The sequence below is a fragment of the Oryza sativa genome, chromosome 1 (genome assembly GCF_034140825.1).
Source record: "Oryza sativa Japonica Group chromosome 1, ASM3414082v1".
Taxonomy (NCBI): domain Eukaryota; kingdom Viridiplantae; phylum Streptophyta; class Magnoliopsida; order Poales; family Poaceae; genus Oryza; species Oryza sativa.
The window spans coordinates 30,629,253-30,647,183 of NC_089035.1; the positions used below are offsets into that span (position 1 = coordinate 30,629,253).

The following is a 17,931-nucleotide window of genomic DNA, read 5'->3' on the forward strand; positions in this document are numbered from 1 at the left end:
TAAGCTTCAATCTTAGCCACCCATTCTTCTCACCCCATTTCATCCTATCCCTTTATTCATTTCCATTTCCCAATCCCACCTCTCCTAACCCATTTTCTAAACACACCCTAGAAGGTTAGAACGGAGCACGCAAATCTCTCAAACTCAAAAGTAGTCACATTACCCAAACGTTGATCTGAATAAACCGTACAGTATCATGTATGCGAATGTCACCCTACAGTGCACATATTTACTTCTTGCATTCCCACAAAAACTAACGGTTGGGGGGAATTTAGAGGGGGGCAATCCAGTATAGATTATGATTACTCATCCCCATTAAACCCAGAACTAGTTCCGTGCACTGACTGCAAAATGCAATATCTTGATCAACTGTAAGACTACTCTTTCTCAGTTCTTTCGGGAATGGCAACAGCAAGGATCACGATGTGTGAATTCTGTGAATGTGAGAAGAACAATATTTCTTCAGCATATGCCTGGTTCAGATATGATAAAACTGACGATTGTCTCTGCGCTTGGGAGAATCTAAGCTCACAATGTCATCATGAAAAGGTTTATGTTTGAGCCGCTCCCCTTGCCTGAGCAACAGCACTCTGATAAAGGTTTTCGTACTGTGAAGCTGGAGAATCCCAGCTGAAATCAATCTGCATATCCTTCTGCACTAACTGTTTCCAAACCATAGGTTTTCTGCTGTAGTAGCTGAATGCCCTTTCCAAGCAACTGCTTAGATCCTACCAAAATAGGCATCCCACGTGAGCTCTACCCATAAAACATTAGAAATCCAAATTTGAAAGTGCATTCCATTGTAAAACTCACCTGCTCATCAGTCCTAGCAAATGTAAAGCCATTCCGCAGCTCCACAGGTATAGTTTCATCATCAAAATCAAAAACACTGGAAAAGTAGAACACAACAGATATATCAGAATATACTATGCAAAGGAAATGTTTGAGGGAGAAATCACCTATCACACAATCCACCAGTTTGTCGAACAATTGGCACAGAACCATATCTCATAGCTATCATCTGGTTGATAAAAACTTGTCAGACTTGGGCATGAAAAAGAATAAAATGTCAACAACCATGTAAAATGGTTAGTAAAATGTGGCTAATTTCATAAAAGAAAATTATTTGGATGACACAACCATGTAAGACTTGTATGGGATATTTAGATCAAAGTAAAACCTAGTCTAAATCCATGCCTTGTGATAATAGCTCACAAATGCCAATTTGAACCCAAGCAAGCTATGTGGGCACACTGGCGCACATTTAGCAATTGTAGGCCTATTTGGTTGGTAAATGGAAGATCTATAATTTAATATGTACGGATAGATCACCTGAGTAAGGCCACAAGGCTCAAACATTGATGGAATGATAAACATGTCAGATGCCGCATAAATACAATGAGACAAAGCTTCATCATATTTCAGAATTAACCTAATATTGTTATTCTTCTGGAATTGGTCTGCAACACCCTCAAATTCCCTCTGTGATACAAATGCACAACGATCAGTTCACAGTAACAAGATCAGCCAAGATGTAGAAGAAAATAAATTATATACATAAAACTATGGAACCAGACATATCCATGGCAAATCAAGAACTCATAGGGCCAAATGTGAGCTGCAGTTGAGAAAATAAAATGAGGCACTCGATGAGTATACAGACCTGAATATGTGGAACTGGACTTGAACCCAGGAGTACAAACTGTCCTCCTAACTCAGCTGTTTTGTATATTGCATGCCTGATAAGATGTAGACCCTTTTGAGGAACTAGCCTCGTAATGCAGGCTACCTGCCTCAGAAAACCATGGTCATTAAAAGGCACAAAATGAGGATCAAAGCTGAACATAAACTACGAGACTAATTCATTTCAATAGAGACTGTACTCCAAGAAACAAAACAAAAGGAGACAGCTAATCTAAACGAATAATACCAACAAAAAATGAAAATGATATAAAGTTCAAAACTCAAAAGGGGTTTTCTTGAACTGGAGAAAACAGAGTTCAGATATGTGATTTTTAAATGGTATTCTCCCCTAACAGAAGTACTTTCTTGTTATAAAAAGTGGTTAAACAAATCAAGGGGCTTGTTATAAAAAGCTGCTGTGGTGGAGCCAATATACAAAATACTGGCCAAAGGACGTGCGAAAAGGGCTCAATTCCTTGGTTATCTTAGTGGCTTGGGAGACTTGGAAGCATCGCAATGACTGTGTTTTCAATGGCGCCAGTCCTAATGTTGCAACGGTCTTGCAGGTGGTAGAGAATGAGGGTAATCTTTGGTGTATAGTGGGAGCGTCTGCCCTCCAAAAGTTTCTTAGTGGTTCGGCAAACCTAGGCAGCTAGTTGGCCGGGGCTTGGGTGTGTAGGAGGCTTTGGTCTCTCCTACTTTGTATTTTTCCTTTATTCTCTTCCCCTAAATGAAATGAAATGCAATTCTCTGGCGTTTTCAAGAAAAAACAATGAAATGACTTGATTACATTAAAAAGGCTACAATAGATGAATAGATAGCCATATAATTAGTTAAGATGGGCGTAGAACTGAAATTCATACCAGTGGTTGAGAGGCATCCTCAGAATACAGCCCTAGCTGCTTCCTGAGAAATGCTTTGTTTGCTGCTTTCCCCTGAAGATCAGTAGCACTATATTGCACAGCAAGAAATCTGTCTGTGGAAGGGTTCCATGTTCCTGTGTCGATTCCATTAAGTATCCCCACAAATTTCCTGGAATGCATTTTAAGTGTATCTTGGAGACCACGACCACCCTGACCAATAAAAAAGGTCATGATGGGCAACTTATATCAGACCCCTAATTCATTAGTAACATATCAAGTAAAATGCCTTGAAAATTCTTAAAACAATTAAAAAAAATTGCATAACAATGTCAGACATAAAAGGCCTTCACTGAAGTCTCTTCAAACCTTGTTTACTTATGCCATATGTTTTGAGCTAGCAATTTTTACTCTGGGGCAAAGGCCAAAAGAAAAGCAAGGACAGCAAATGCAGACAGTTAATCCTACATGGACTAAGAAATGCCACTTGTTTTAGATGAAGAAGTGCCTGTCAAATAAACATATTAATTTTTCACATTACTTGTACATTAACAGCTTACATAAATGTTGCCTCGAAAAAAGATTTGGTCTATCAGATAAATACATCGACCTTTGTGTAGTCAATTACTCTAAGTATAAATACTAATGTTACAAAAAAAAATATGTACTATTTGAGAGGTTGATCATGTATCTACAGTTGAAAGAAAACATCTAAAGTGTGTGAAGCTGATATTGAATTTGTAATAGTTGTTTAGAAAACAGAGTTGCTGGTGTTACCTCTGAGCGCACTTCTAAAGCATATGTTGGTGATACAGTTGTCACAATATTGGAATAAACAATTCCACCCTGAAACCAATAAGAAGCAAAAATATAAAAATCATGACTTTTAAGGTACAGAATTCAAAACAACTGCTATTTCTCTATTCTATACCTTGGCAACATTTATTCTTCCATGTGCATTGTCTTGCATCCTGTCTGGTCTATCCAACTGCTCAACATCAAGGCCGCAATATGATAAATCAGGAGCAGGTGCTGTACCTTGGTATTCGAAGTTGTGGCAAGTGAAACAAATTCTAGCTGAGCTGAAGCCTCGAGTTGCATATATATCCCAATATAGAGGTGCCTGAAATCTAAGTGTAAGATACAATATTCTTGAACACGGTAGAGAATAGTTGACACCCAGAACTTAGCAAATGAATAACAGCAAAATTTATATGTTTTCAGCTATTGATGAAAAAGCAAGCGAAATGAATTTCAGTTCTTACAACAAATGCAGTTTGCCAGTCATGGCAGTGGATTATATCAATTTTCTTCCCAGATTGGTAAAGTAATTCCAGTGCTGCACGGCTAAAGTATGAATAACGTTTAAAATCGTCATGCTCTCCATAGTATTGGGCCCTCCAGAAGAATTTTGAAGGATGCTGTGGCTCAATAAAATAGACTGGAAGACCTGTATATTGGAATTGCAGTTAGCAAACAATTATTAACTTTTTTTGAGTTCTTATAAGGTCCAATAGAGTTGCTTAGAACCTTCAACAGTTCCTGTCCACACGTTGTTGCTGAATAGATTTCCATCAAAATAGGATTGTATGACAACATCTAAAACCTGCAGGATCACCAAGAATACAATCTTACCTCAGAGGCTCAGATTAAAGATGCAAAACCATGTAAAAAAAAATCATGGCTAACCAACAAGCACAAACCTTAAGATTAGTAATCTGGTCAAGTTGCATACAGTCGTATTTGGGAAGAACAATCTCTACTAAATGTCCCTTAGTCTGAAGTGCCTTGCCAAGACCAGCAACTACATCTGCCAGACCGCCAACCTGAAGAACCATTTTGTTAAGCAAACTTAAATGAGATTACACAATTAAAATGCTGATTAGTATAAGCAATACTTCAAATCCAAGCAGCATGGAAAGATAAGTATAAACAATTACATAAGAATTTCTGCAAATATTTCTCAATATAACTGCCCATGTAACAGTTATCTCATTTCAACTTCCAGTCAGAATGTGGTCTGGTTGAGATAATCTATTTGATTTTGAAACATGAAATTGCCAGCAGACTACTTTCCACAGCCAATTAATCTTTCTCATAACTAGGATTTAAGGCTATGAGCAGTTGCATACACAGATATAATGTTTATGACTTTATGGTCTATTTCTTAATATAGAAGAAAACTGCTGGTAGTGGCCCCTGTTCTAGAAGGCAGGCAACAAACCTAGCACCTTCTAGAACGCTAGTAGCAAATAGGAAAATTCATTCAGAAGGGGAAGACCTCATGTAGAGATGAACTTACCTGACACGAATCTACACTAAAAATTCAGGAGTATAACCAATACATAAAATATTTTTAGGGTGTTCTTGTAAATTTTCCATCAATTATACAATGCAAGTTCCTAACAAATGGGGAACTTTCATTAATGCTATGAAATTTCTTGTCAAACAATACAGCACACTAATCCTACCCATTATTCCTGTATTATATGACTAAGTACTTGGTTTTTGATGTGAAGATGAATTCAACCTCATGTACAAATATTTAACGCTTTACATAGGAGAAAACTATTAAGAATCAAATCACTCATTTCCCTACTCATGTGCTTGATCAGGGCCATGTTGATCATCACCAACTTTAATGTGCCCAGCATTGTGGCACCTACTAGCAAGCAAGCAGGCATGTTGATTTTCTGACTAAGCAGGCAATGTGGCACCTACTAGCAAATATCGGATGGAATTTCTAGTGCAAAACACGGCATGGTTTGTGGTGGGTGACTTCCATTACTTTTCTGACTAATCAGTTGTTGGTATAACTGGTTTTGAATAAATTGTATGCATTTAATAAGTAAAGGTAAGCCAAATAATGTTATCATTCTAAGTCAATTTTCAGCCAATGTGAAGTTCAACCAAGAAATTTCTACATAATTCCAATTGAATTTTGAGATGCATGAACTTAGTGCTAAATACAATTTTCAGTGCATTTCTCCATTATTTTGCATGTTCTTGTTGGTTGCAAAGTCTCGATACAATCTTTTCAACTCAAAATGGAATGCCAGTACTTGGCTGTTGGCATTATTGTTGACAACTACTAGGCAAAAATAACTGCAGATGTGAACAAGATAGAGCTAAGCTTGTGTGGATTATATCAGGCAAGGCTGCAATTCACGAAATTACATTTTCTTGGTACATAGCCTACAGAAAGGATATATTGTGCAGTGAGAGTGGATAAGGCACCGACAGAACCAAATACTTGATGGAAGTGTGAATTGATGTACAGGATCACCTTTGCCACTGGAGCCATCTCTGCTGCTATATGGACAATGTGCAAGCCAGAACTGCATTGACTGATAATATATTAGAAAATACTAGCTAAAGGTCCGTGTGTTGTAATGGATATTACAAGAGATAAAAGCACAAGCAAAAATTACAAGTTTATAACATAGTTATTTAATTAGGCATATAACATCAAAGCAAAAGCATTCATGTGCTGAGACCTTATGGCCCCACACGTTTGCTCGTGACGTTGGAGGCAGATTTGGACACCACCACTAAAGTAGTATAGATCTTATGAAAAAATTGCAGATAAGTTTTCTAATTCATATTTGAACCCATCAAAAATAAAGTGATTCACAAGATAAATTTAATACCTGTTTCCTGATAACGATAGCTTTAGGAAAGTTTCCATAACATCACTTTCTTTTGCACCCTTGCAAGCAAAGTAGGCTTCACAGATACGGTCATCTCTCTTCCATGCCATTTCTCTCAGCATACGTGCATCAGTATTTGGTATTTTCCGCTCAAGGAACCAACCATCAATCATGAGCAGGATGTGACTCCAGAATTCTGATGGCATACTATTTGCAGAATGCTCCAGTCTGCCACTTTCTTCTATTAGTTTACCTAGGTTATCTTGAAATTCCTCAGTTAACTGCTGATATACTTGAATGTGAGTGTTTGTTTCTTGATGGCCTGCTTGGTGATGGCTTTTTGCTGCTTTCAACTTCTGTTGCAGAAGTTCAACAACATAAGGAGAAAACTCAGATGTTTTCCCTTCTTTTAGTGATGCTTCTAGCTCATCAATCTTGTCATGCAGATCATCATGCTGATCCAACAATGCAGCATACTTCTCTACATGATTTTTCAAACATCCAAGCATGTGTTGCAGATTTTCTACTTTCTCCATCCAAACATCATATTGCAGAGGGACAACTTTCCAGATATCAGTTTGAGCAACTAGAAACCTAGCTTCCAGCTCCCTAACTGTAGCGTCTAACAGTGACCTTTCTTTCTCCAATTTGAATAGGAATTCCTCTGTTTCAGCAAACTCAACAATCTTTGCTTTAAGAAATTGTGCGTCAGCCTTAAGTAGCATATTCTCTTCTTTTAGAACAGTCAGCTCCATGAAAAGTGGAGACTCACACAAATGTGCTGGATTGCCTCCACTTAGAGCACTTTCTATCAAAATTTCTTTTGTAAATTTCTCTAAATGATCACCAGGGATATCTGTATTTATGTTCCCTTTGGTTGCAAGTGCTTTTGACAAATTCATCTCTAGAGTGTCAACCTTTTTCTGCAAAGCTTCCTTTTCAGTAAGAATTTTGTCAACATCTTCAATTGCTTGAAGACGAGCTTGATTTAGGAGCAGAATATCTAGCCATGTCAGATTTTTAAAAATTATTTTTCATGTATTTTCATCAGATATCATGCATGAATGTATGAATACACTTGAGAAGAAAGCATTCCATACTCTTTTCCATGTTTTGTATCATTTCCCCAAAATCTTCAAGTTGAAAGTCTGATTCGAAATGTTTATCCTTTGACCTCTGTGTTAATATATAAGAGGAGAAATTCTTATGAAAAATGAAACAATTTCTGAAGGACATAAGAAAGACTACACGCTTGCATAGTACAACTAGGTAGCAGTGTCTCGCTCAAAGCAGTATCATTCTAGTTCTGGTGGAGACGATGCGAGCTCTAAGGTTATTGTGGATGGCCTGGTGATAACTGCTAAGATATTGAGAGGCAATTTAGCATATTGGTATTGGTACTAAATAAGGATGAACATGGCAAACTGAGGAGTGAAAATAAACATTACAATCCTTTATCAGACGAATTTCTGCATAATACTACATAAGGATGAACTCTATTCCAAATAGGGAAAAACATTTATAACAAGGTTGCCCTCCTAGGAAGCGACAATGCATAATCAGTCCAAAGGAAATGAATAGCAATTTAAATGTTTTAATCCTATGTTATCATGGTTCTGCAATATGACTGTGCCTTTTCTTTTTAATGTTTTTTTCTGACATACTGCACAGAAGTCACATAAACAAAAGTTCAATAATCCTTGATCTATGAATGTAGAAGCATATCTCTTTAAATTAGCTAGCTTGTTTGAAGGAGGTGTGGAAGTGCACCAGGATACCCTGATAGGCTGATATAAGTATATGACCACCCCAGTAAGGCAGTACCTCTTGCTGTTCATTACCAATGGCTGCAATTTTTTCATCTATCTGGCTAATAGCCCCATTGGTATCGTCCTCACTGGATGTACTCTTCTGAGGACGTTCCATAGAAGTCCTCAAACTGGTACTTGGAAGCTGTCCATTTTCCTCAGTAGTAAGCAAGAGTTTTGCATTTGAAGAGCGCTGTTTTGGAGCAATGTTTTTCCCTCGCTTCTTCTTCTGCTGTGCACTACCACACAGAAGCTGTCAGTCATGAGTCAAGCGCAAAAACCTTCATGTGAACTCTACCAACTAGAATGCGCAAACCCAGGGATTTCTAGACCAATATGGAATAGAGCGACTTTACCATGTTTTGCAAAATGACTTAGCACACTGAAACACACTGCTTTTTCAGAAGATTAATGTGAAATTTCATTAGCTCGAGCACTGCAGATTAACCGTGCAGAGCAGCCTCTAAGTCAGCTTAGATTCGTTCACCACTGGACAGAGTATTAACAGATATTCCTACTCGACTAATGGGTTGAGACACGACAACATGCCACGATCGATGCTCGGCGACATCCATTTTGCACGAGCGGGTGGAACAGTGAGAGAACGTTTGGCACAAACGGCCTCGTTTGCACGCAACGACCGCGCAATCCCAAATGCGTTCGCTCATGGACACTTTCTCGAACACATCGCGTGTCCCCCAGCTACTCCCAGCAAGCAGGAAGCAGCAGATTGGTCAGGCACTCACCTGAGGTTGCCGGGCGGTCGAGCGCGGCAGGAGACGGCGAAACGGCGGCGAGTGATAGGCCCACATGAGAGGGACAGGAGAGCTGAATACTCCGCCGCCGCGGCGCCGCAAGCCGCCATGGCAAGCGGGCGAGGAGGGGCACTAGTGGGGATCGCCGGGACCGATGGGTTAGTGCTGTGGACTGGAGTGGAGTGGAGTGTGTGTCGGGAGCGGAGATGGTGGCAAAGGGAGAGCGGCGGTTGACGCCGCCGCGGCCTGCGTCTCCTCTCCTGCGGCGGCGGCGGCGGCCGGGGAAGGCGGAGGCGGAGGCGGGTGCGCGCGGGAGAGGAGAAGGCGTACGAAACGGCGGAGGCCGCGGCGGGGTCAGAAACTCAGCGGCGCAAGACAACAGTATCGGGACCGGCCCACTCTGACTTTGGCACGTGACGGCGTGACCTATCATCCATACCCAGTTAGAGCAAATATTAGCTCCGTTTTTTAATAGCCGTTGACTTTTTCTCACATGTTTAACCATTCGTCTTATTTAAAAATTTTATGCAAATGTATAAGATATAAATCACAATTAAAGTACTATGAGTGATAAAACAACTCATAATAAAATAAATTATAATTACGTAAAGTTTTTAATAAGACGAATGGCCAAACATGTGAGAAAAAGTTAACGGCGTCATCTATTAAAAAACGGAGGGATTACAATAGCAGGCTGTAAATATATTTTAAGAAGATAAATGAGAAGAGAGAATAGCAGCGGGTTATAGATTTATAGTCAGCTGTAGCACAGACTTCAAGACACAATGTGTGTATGACAGGTTGGACCATATATTAATAGTGTAGTATATAACTATTGTATAAATATGCTGTTAGATTGGTTATAGATAATTTGGAATGAGTAGTTGGCTATACTATGACTCTTATCGATGCACTCTCCCCGTCGGGCCGTCCCGTGCACGTTAATCCAACGGTTATATGGAACATTTGGATGCTTTCACGGTTTCACAACCAAATAATTGCTCGTGTAATCGTGTGATTTTCGTCCATCGATGGCAACAATATTGCGATCAGATCGTATTCAACCAACCAAGTACGACCAGCTTAGCGTCGCGTACTCGCGTCAGCGCAGGTATCTCCGGCTCGATCAACCGGCGCCTTCTGGCTAGAGGTGGTCAGGTGGATCACGACGTGGACGTGCACAAACTCGACACCGCCTGCCGCCACCCGCGGTTATCCGCGTGGATCCAGTTCGCTCGATCCGGTGTTTGTGCAGGGCCGAGCTAGGCCACGAAACGTGGGCCAGGCCCGTCGCCGCTCGATCCGCCTTGGCGCTTGCCCACGCGTCCACGGCGCGCCAACTCGGGCTCGTGCTCATCGTGTGTACCAGCTTAACTCCGGGCCCACGCAGAGATAAAGTTTACCTGTTTTCGATTGGTTGGCTGACGTGTCCCCACTCGGCACACGCCTATTTATTCGCTCTCGCCTCGGCACGGGCCACACGCCTTCCTCGCCGCCGACCGCCACATATCCACACACCTCGACACGACGGCGACGGCGACGGCGACGATGACTGCGGGCCAGCCTCTCCGGGACGATCCCCAGCCACGCCGGCACAGCCCGCCGGCGCTCCACCCGGCCGTCGTGCCGGCGTACCCGCCCCCGGAGTCGGACGCCGACGAGTCGTGGGTCTGGTCCCAGATCAAGGCCGAGGCGCGCCGCGACGCCGACGCCGAGCCGGCGCTCGCGTCGTTCCTCTACGCCACCGTGCTCTCCCACCCCTCCCTCGACCGCTCGCTCGCCTTCCACCTCGCCAACAAGCTCTGCTCCTCCACGCTGCTCTCCACGCTCCTCTACGACCTCTTCGTCGCCTCCCTCGCCGCGCACCCCACCCTCCGCGCCGCCGTCGTCGCCGACCTCCTCGCCGCGCGCTCCAGGGACCCCGCCTGCGTCGGCTTCTCCCACTGCCTCCTCAACTACAAGGGCTTCCTCGCCATCCAGGCCCAGCGCGTCGCGCACGTGCTCTGGGCGCAGGACCGCCGCGCCCTCGCGCTCGCGCTCCAGTCCCGCGTCGCCGAGGTGTTCGCCGTCGACATCCACCCCGCCGCCGCGATCGGCAAGGGCGTCCTCCTCGACCACGCCACGGGCGTCGTCATCGGAGAGACCGCCGTCATCGGCGACAACGTCTCCATCCTCCACCACGTCACGCTGGGCGGGACAGGCAAGGCCGTGGGCGACCGGCACCCCAAGATCGGCGACGGCGTCCTCATTGGCGCCGGCGCGACGATCCTCGGCAATGTCAGGATCGGCGCCGGGGCCAAGATCGGGGCCGGGTCGCTGGTGCTCATCGACGTGCCGCCGAGGACCACGGCGGTGGGGAATCCGGCGAGGCTGCTCGGCGGGAAGAAGGGCGACGACATGCCGGGTGAATCCATGGACCACACCTCCTTCATCCAGCAATGGTCGGACTACAGCATCTGAGCAGGACATGGTGTATGCGCTACTAAATTTTCTCCTTGTTTCGAGCTGTGCTTGAACTGGTACTAGTGGTGTTATTACTTAATAACACTACAAGTAATAGCACAATGTGTTTCTTTTTTGCTTGTAATGGCTGTAAGCTTTGCTCCGGCGAGCTGAAGGTGAACCGTACTGCACATTGTCGTGCTCGTCTCCGGACACTTGTACTGGATGTTCACTTTGTAATTTTGCGAAGGTCTCGTGGAATGTAATACTATCCACTACCTTAAAATAGCCCCATTTGAAAGCTCCTATGGCATTAGTACTTCCTATGTTTGCTTATCTAGTCATAATAACAACGTAGGAGGTGATAAAATAGTCAGCTTCGCTCTATGAATAGAACTCCGTATCGTCTCGGGCGAGTCGTTCAAAAAATAAAATAGTCAGCTTTTCTGAATTCTGAACTTTCGTTTTTCTTCGGTGAACACATTTCCGAATTCTGAACTCACGGGACTCGTCATATTCTTCAGTGAACATTTCTGAGACTTGCTAGTCGATCTCTTCCATGTTCTTCAGTGAAACATCTTTGGATCTGTCCTGTCCAGAACCTCAAGAAAGGATCTACAGCTGCATGTTAGCATGGTCAGTGGTCACTTTTTTCAGGGAAAACGTACATTGGCAATTCGGCGGCCATGAGTAAAGATTGTCAAGCCTCAAGCGTGCTGTCTGCTGTCCAATTACTAATTCAGCACAGCAACAAATTTTTCAGGAATGAATTAACGAAATGAATCCTTTTGTTGCACTGAATTTACTTTCCTCGAATGAGTAGCGCATCTGCTCATGGCTGTGTAGTTTTTGAGCACATGGTTTTTATGTTTTTCCTGTGGGCGACCCTGAAGGGGATCTTTGCGTTTTCACACCAACCGGCCTATGGCCGCTTACAGTGCCTAGCAGAAATATTGGCAACTGGACGCTCCATAGCATTAGCAGCCAACCTCCAGGCTTGTCCGCTTGGCTCTCTCCTAGGAGAAGGAAACACAGCTTTTGCTTCTCTGTGACGGCCGGAGCAGTTGCTGGATGGCATATTGACAACATTGGGCATCTTCTGCTGCCTAGCTAGAGTTGTTCAAGCGATCGTCAGACTTTGCCTCTCGGCCAGTTTGAGAGTTTTACCTTATGGGACAGTGCTGAACTGCTGACGTGATTTATATGTGTTGAGAATAACATTTTATTATTCTAAAAACAGCAATAATGCAAATCATTGTTGGGGTTGACACTGCCATTACTAGATATGCCTCTTTCGCAACTAAACAGTGACAGATGTCTTTGCATGCACTAGCTGTACTAATTTATTTTTTTCAGGGCAATTGAAATTAATCGCTTCCGTTTAGGCGTGCTGCTGTTCGTCGCTGCTGTCTCGAAGACTATATACATTGAGCAATTTTACGGTTCTTGAGGGTGTACCATAAAGTACCATTTTTTCTATTATAAATTTGGTATCTCGTGATAACTAGATACTGTGAGGTACCATGAGGTATCAAAATTTACACTAAAATTTTGGTACCTCATGGTACCTCCTTAAATACCGTAGAATTGCTCATATACATGATAGATTTCTCGAAAACGACTGATGCTTTCCAGTTTCCACCATAGTTTATTATCCATCTTAGCCGATTTTTGAGTGATCCCGTCTCGACCCCGTCGCACTGAAGACGCCGCTGCTTTCGTCAGTGCTTCGCTTGAATCCATACACAACTGAAAGCAGTGCTGCTTTCGTCACTGCTTTGCTTGCAACCCTGAAGGCCTGAATGGCTGAATATATACTAAGTCAAATGGAACCTTTGTTCGATGGATCCTTTCTCTCAACATACTCTAATAGCGTCGCAACTTGCATTTTTAAAGAATATTTTCCCAAGGGGTCTAGAGCTTCACCGACGAACTTAAAGGCTATCCCCATCTTGATGCTCGATTGTTGTAGGCTCTTGGTGACAGTCGGCATGATCATCCTTCTGTTTTGGCCGTTGCTGTGCATCCCTACCTACCTCGTTTTGCAAACCTCGCCTGTTTCTTCCATTTCCTTCCAAATGTTCAAACCGACCTGCATACTCGTCGTCTGTTTGTTGGCATATGCAGCAAAAATTTAAATTTTAGAACTTATAGTTGATTCTTAGGGGTTTTTCCTCATGATAGACTATTATTCGGCATTGGTTTTTAAAATGCTAATAATACATATTAAAAATTTTACATACACACTATTTTAGTTGCTTTGTTCAATTTTCTACAGCTTATTATCTCTAGCTCAACCTATCAGAGGAGGCTCTCAAAATTTTACTAAGTTGTGGAGGACTAACTAAAATCCTTGAGAGTTTAGTTCCATATGGACAAGGTTTGCCAAATGCATGCTGATTTTTTCCATGCTCCTAATTAATTTCTTTGAAAAAGGAATTGATAAATATGATGCGCATTATCGAGCAAGTTTGGTTCTCTACCCTACCAAATTGTTGGTATTGTGAAAGATTCACCAATTTTCTGGTAGGATAGACTATAGAGGGTTGATTTGGTAAATATGGAATTAATCAACAATATTTCTAAAGCTCATGATGGCGTATCGTGGAGTAGGGGAACAGACCCACGAAGGAAATAATATTTATATGGAAAGGATTATGGAGTAATTAATAAAAAAATATTGAGGAATCAAAGGTAGAGTTGGTTTGACTGCTAACTACGGCAGAAATATTTTGTTTTGTTCAAGTAGTATCGGAGCATTTACCTTATTATTAGGGGAGTGCCCTATGTGGAGTGGGTTATCAATATAGGTTGTGTTCTTCCCCCTTCTTTCCCAACTCATATTCCTTTTTTTCCACGCACATGCTTTTCAAACTGTTAAACAGTGTTTTTTTAAGTTTTCTATAGGAAATTTGCTTTAAAAAATCAAATTAATCCTTTTTTTTTTAAAAAAATACCTAATACTTAATTAATCATATGCTAATAAGTCTATCCGTTTTGCGTGCACGAGGGATTAGTTCTCAGCTATCACTGTCGAACACAACCCTAACAAATTGAAATTTTCAAATAGTTGATGGGATAAAAAAATTGGAATAAGTTCATTTTAGGTCCCTTTAACTCGACAACGAGATCGATTTTCATCCTTCAACCAAAATACCAAATACAACGGGTCTCTCAATTATCAAAAACCGGTGCAATATAGGTCCCATGGCAGTACAGCGAGGCGATTTTGTCCCGCATCGCAATTTGACCCAAGTCATCAGCGTTGAGTCAACATGGGTCCTACATGTCAGAACATCTTCACCTATCTCTGCCTTCACCAATATCTCTCTTCTTTCCATGTGGGGTGGTGAGGAGGACGGCGGCCGTCGACCAAAGCAGCCCATGAGCACATCATTTTAAGGGAGAGCTATTGGGCAGGAGATTCCAGGCCCTAGGATCCGGTCCAACTAGTTAACTACTCTTTTTTTTCTCACTTACATGTGGGCTCATAATTTTTTTATTTTTTAGTTTGCTGACTAGGATGCCACATCAGTGAAACCAGAGAACCATACTGTTATGGGAACTAAATTGTACGGTTTTGTATAGTATAAGGGTGAAGATTTCTAGTATTGAGGATTAAGGATGTCATACAAACTGGACGTAAAATTGAGGGATGTCTGGTGAACTTATTCCTTCAAGAGAGGAATCCCGGCCCAACTAGCGAAAAGAGCTCACCTAACAAGTTCTCCGGCCCAAGAAGGTCCATCCCTCTCTCTCGTCATCCCCTCTGTTACGACCGCTCATTCTCTCGTCTCTCAGACTCTCACCTCCCCTCCGGCCTCCGCTCCCTTCCGCACCGCAAATGCTCGCGACCGGTGACAGCGTCCGGCGTCGCCGGGCGCGGGCGCGCGGGTACCCGCGGCCGCGCGGTGGTCGCGTACGCCGGCGCCGCCGCAGGTGGAATCCCCGCCTCCTCTCCTTCCCCGTGCCCGGAAGCTTCCTTCACCTGTCTCCCATATGCGGCGTCACCCCACCTGATGGCGGCGCCGATGTGACTGGTAACTAATCAATTACTGGCAGAGACGATCAACGAGCGTATAGGGCCCGTAAGTTTGTCTCTTTCATCGATTTGCTCTCCTACGGCGTTATTTGATTGGATTGTATTGGATTTAACCTGGATGGCGATTGGGGATGTTCACATCATAGCACGTTTTGATTCTTGCGGTTAAAACGCTAGAAACAAAAAATGCTCAATTATTGGGTATAGTATTATAGTTGACCATGGAATGATGTGACATACTGACATGGCATCTATCTGCATATCAATCCATATTTGTTGTAGGAGATTATATTTAAATTAACTTTAAAGAGAAATCTTGTAGGAAATGTATTCTCTATTTAGAAAACAAGTTTATCTTGCGCCTCATTTACTAAACAGATATGGACCCTCGAGTCAAATCTCAATGCAGGAAAATCAGGATCATTCCTCGATGAGAAGTTGTTAATTTCTCAGCCGAGAAGTTCTCTTTAAAGAAATACTTGTTAGTTTATCCACAGTGCTCCCTTGTAAGCGAGTTAAATGTATTTTGGACGGCCATGAGAGTGATGTGATAAGAAAGTTACTGAGGAAAGTGCGATGCGTGAAGTACTGTAGAAAAACAGCACATTAGCATCATAGAGCACCACTGCTCTGCTTGATCTCTCCCTTATATTTTTGTTTCACTGCACCATCTTTTGGGGAGGTTCACCAATCACCATGAATATGCTGGTTCCTGCAGCCGTAAGTGATATTGCCTATAGACTCACAACCTTTGCCATCAAGAAATATCAGCAACTGCCAGATGCTGAGGTGGCTCTGGAGACACTAAACCGACTGCTACTAAGAGCCCAGACCATCATTGAGGAGGCAGAGGGAAAGTGTATTGCCAATGAAGGGATGCTCCATCAGTTGCAGATGTTAATAGAGGGGATGTACAGAGGCCACTACTTGCTTGATAGGTATAAATATCCAGCCCTTCAAGAGGACAGAAAGGATGAGGAGGTGAGTCATGTCTATTCATTTTCTAAGTTCAATCCAGCCAAGCGTCTTCGTTTCTCCAGTCATAGAAGAACACTGTGTTTTGGTAGTAACAGCATAAAACAGCTACAAGGAATGATTGCTACCATAGAAAAAGGCATTTCTGACATGATGAATCTTGTTGTATTTTTGAGGAATTATCGAGTAGTGCACCACCAGCCTCGTGACACATATTCAGTTTTGGAAAATTGCATGTTTGGCCGTCAAATGGAACATGAGCAGGTGCTCAGTTTCTTGCTGCAAACAGATGGTCTTGGTGATGAAGATTTTCCTGTGCTTCCAATAATTGGTCCAAGAAAATGTGGGAAAAGCACTCTAGTCGAGCATGCTTGTCGTGATTATAGGGTGCGCAATCACTACTCTTTGATTTTGTTCCTTAGAGGAAATAACCTGAAGGATGCAAGAGTGGCAAATCTGAGAGAGAATGGTGTAGTGAAGCACCAAAACTATTCTTCATGCAAAAGGTTGCTGATAATTATTGAGCTAGCTTGCGATATCAGTGAACAAACATGGCAAAGCTTAAAATCTTCGATGAGTTGCTGGGCCCGTGGGAGCAAAATAATCATCACCAGCAGGTCAGATAAGATCGAGAATCTGGGAACAGCAGCAGCTATTCGGCTGGACCTCTTGCATCCAGAAGCCTACTGGTATTTCTTCAAGAAGCTTGCATTTGGAAGCAGAGACCCGGATGAGCACCCGAAGCTTGCTTCGGTAGCCATGGAGATTGCAACGGAGTACAGCGGGTCCTTTCTGGCTGCATACACCATTGGTGGATTACTGAGGGATAATTTCAATGCCCAGTTCTGGTGCTCTACTCTGAAGTACCTGAGGGCATACATACGCAACCAGCTCCGTTTGCATGGTGATCACCCTAACAATCTCTTACTGAAGGGCCAATGGGTGCATTGCTTGAGATTTGCAGAGGCCAGCAATCCTCTGTGGATGTCTGATTACTATGAGACGGACTCCTGTCCGGACCAGGCTCCCAATATCTCGGACATCATGCTGGGAAGCGCCACACCTCGCGGGAGATTCGAGGCTCTAGGATGGAAGTCCAGGATGGCGCCTTACTACAGCTACATGATATGCTGCAGCACGGAGGCGCCAGGGCATGCGGTGGGCAGGAAGAAGCGCAGCTACGACCGGTTTTTGGTGTAGGTTAGTTCTGTGATAATGGTCAGTTGCATGGCTGAACGAGGCTAGCAACAGAGTTGCTGTATGTACTAAGTGAAGCAAAGCATTTCTTTCTCCTTTTTTTGTTTGTGCTGAACAAGCATTTGTTGACACTACTATTGTGTATTGTGTATCACCCTGAGAAGCTGTTGCCTTGATGGATCAGGATGGAGTATCATAATCCTCTTGCAACATCTCAGTTCTGTAATCATCTATAACTAGTTGAGTGGCCCGCGCAATTGCGCGGCTAGCACCTATACAAAATCATATATTTTTTTATATGATTTTACTTAAAATTTATTAAATAGTTATCTGATTGTCTTAAGACTTTTAAAGACCAAACCTTATCATCCTCGTGTTTCTAATTATATAGTTTTTAAAAGTCACACCAGTTGTTACCCCTTATGCCATCTCCTTCTTTATTTGCTTACTCGATCTACCACTATTTCTTTTCATTCTTCTTGGAACCTTTAAAAATTGGATTTTATAATTTTTAGAGTT

At 42.8% G+C, this 17,931-nt stretch overlaps 2 protein-coding genes and 1 non-coding gene across 6 annotated transcripts; 2 read left to right on the top strand and 1 right to left on the bottom strand.

Annotated features, from left to right (window-relative positions):
- Window positions 1-134: 134 nt before the first annotated feature.
- On the bottom strand, window positions 135-9,133 carry LOC4324654 (probable starch synthase 4, chloroplastic/amyloplastic). 4 transcript variants are annotated; one of them, XM_066303466.1, is made up of 16 exons: window positions 8,748-9,133; window positions 8,018-8,233; window positions 7,294-7,369; window positions 6,194-7,196; window positions 5,830-5,890; window positions 4,247-4,369; window positions 4,074-4,149; window positions 3,809-3,993; window positions 3,475-3,666; window positions 3,321-3,389; window positions 2,547-2,756; window positions 1,664-1,789; window positions 1,333-1,482; window positions 960-1,021; window positions 814-889; window positions 135-728 (listed from the first exon to the last, which is right to left on the bottom strand). In XM_066303466.1, exons 1-16 carry the CDS (start codon window positions 8,811-8,813, stop codon window positions 552-554), a joined length of 2,868 nt encoding a protein of 955 aa, XP_066159563.1. In that variant the 5' UTR covers window positions 8,814-9,133; the 3' UTR covers window positions 135-551. The 4 variants fall into 4 exon arrangements, with proteins under 4 accessions (XP_066159563.1, XP_015648277.1, XP_015648269.1 ...); XM_015792791.3 differs by having other exon boundaries at window positions 5,830-5,881; window positions 8,018-8,240; XM_015792783.3 differs by having other exon boundaries at window positions 8,018-8,240.
- A 1,101-nt stretch (window positions 9,134-10,234) lies between these two features.
- On the top strand, window positions 10,235-11,646 carry LOC4324655 (probable serine acetyltransferase 1). Its single transcript, NM_001420757.1, has one exon. It carries the CDS (start codon window positions 10,305-10,307, stop codon window positions 11,214-11,216), a length of 912 nt encoding a protein of 303 aa, NP_001407686.1. The 5' UTR covers window positions 10,235-10,304; the 3' UTR covers window positions 11,217-11,646.
- Window positions 11,647-14,990: 3,344 nt separating this feature from the next.
- On the top strand, window positions 14,991-17,772 carry LOC9270472 (uncharacterized). The gene is made up of 2 exons (XR_010738933.1): window positions 14,991-15,286; window positions 15,619-17,772. It is a non-coding gene; the product is annotated as an uncharacterized protein (transcript).
- Window positions 17,773-17,931: the final 159 nt, after the last annotated feature.

Coding starts and splice junctions, on each gene's coding strand:
- LOC4324655 (NM_001420757.1), top strand. CDS start 10,305: ATGACTGCGGGCCAGCCTCTCCGGGACGATCCCCAGCCACGCCGGCAC.
- LOC4324654 (XM_015792783.3), bottom strand. CDS start 8,866: ATGGCGGCTTGCGGCGCCGCGGCGGCGGAGTATTCAGCTCTCCTGTCC. Junction 4,370..5,829: donor AGATGGCTCCAGTGGCAAAG/GTGATCCTGTAC, acceptor ATGGTTCTTCAG/GTTGGCGGTCTGGCAGATGT. Junction 890..959: donor ACTGGTGGATTGTGTGATAG/GTGATTTCTCCC, acceptor CTACTTTTCCAG/TGTTTTTGATTTTGATGATG.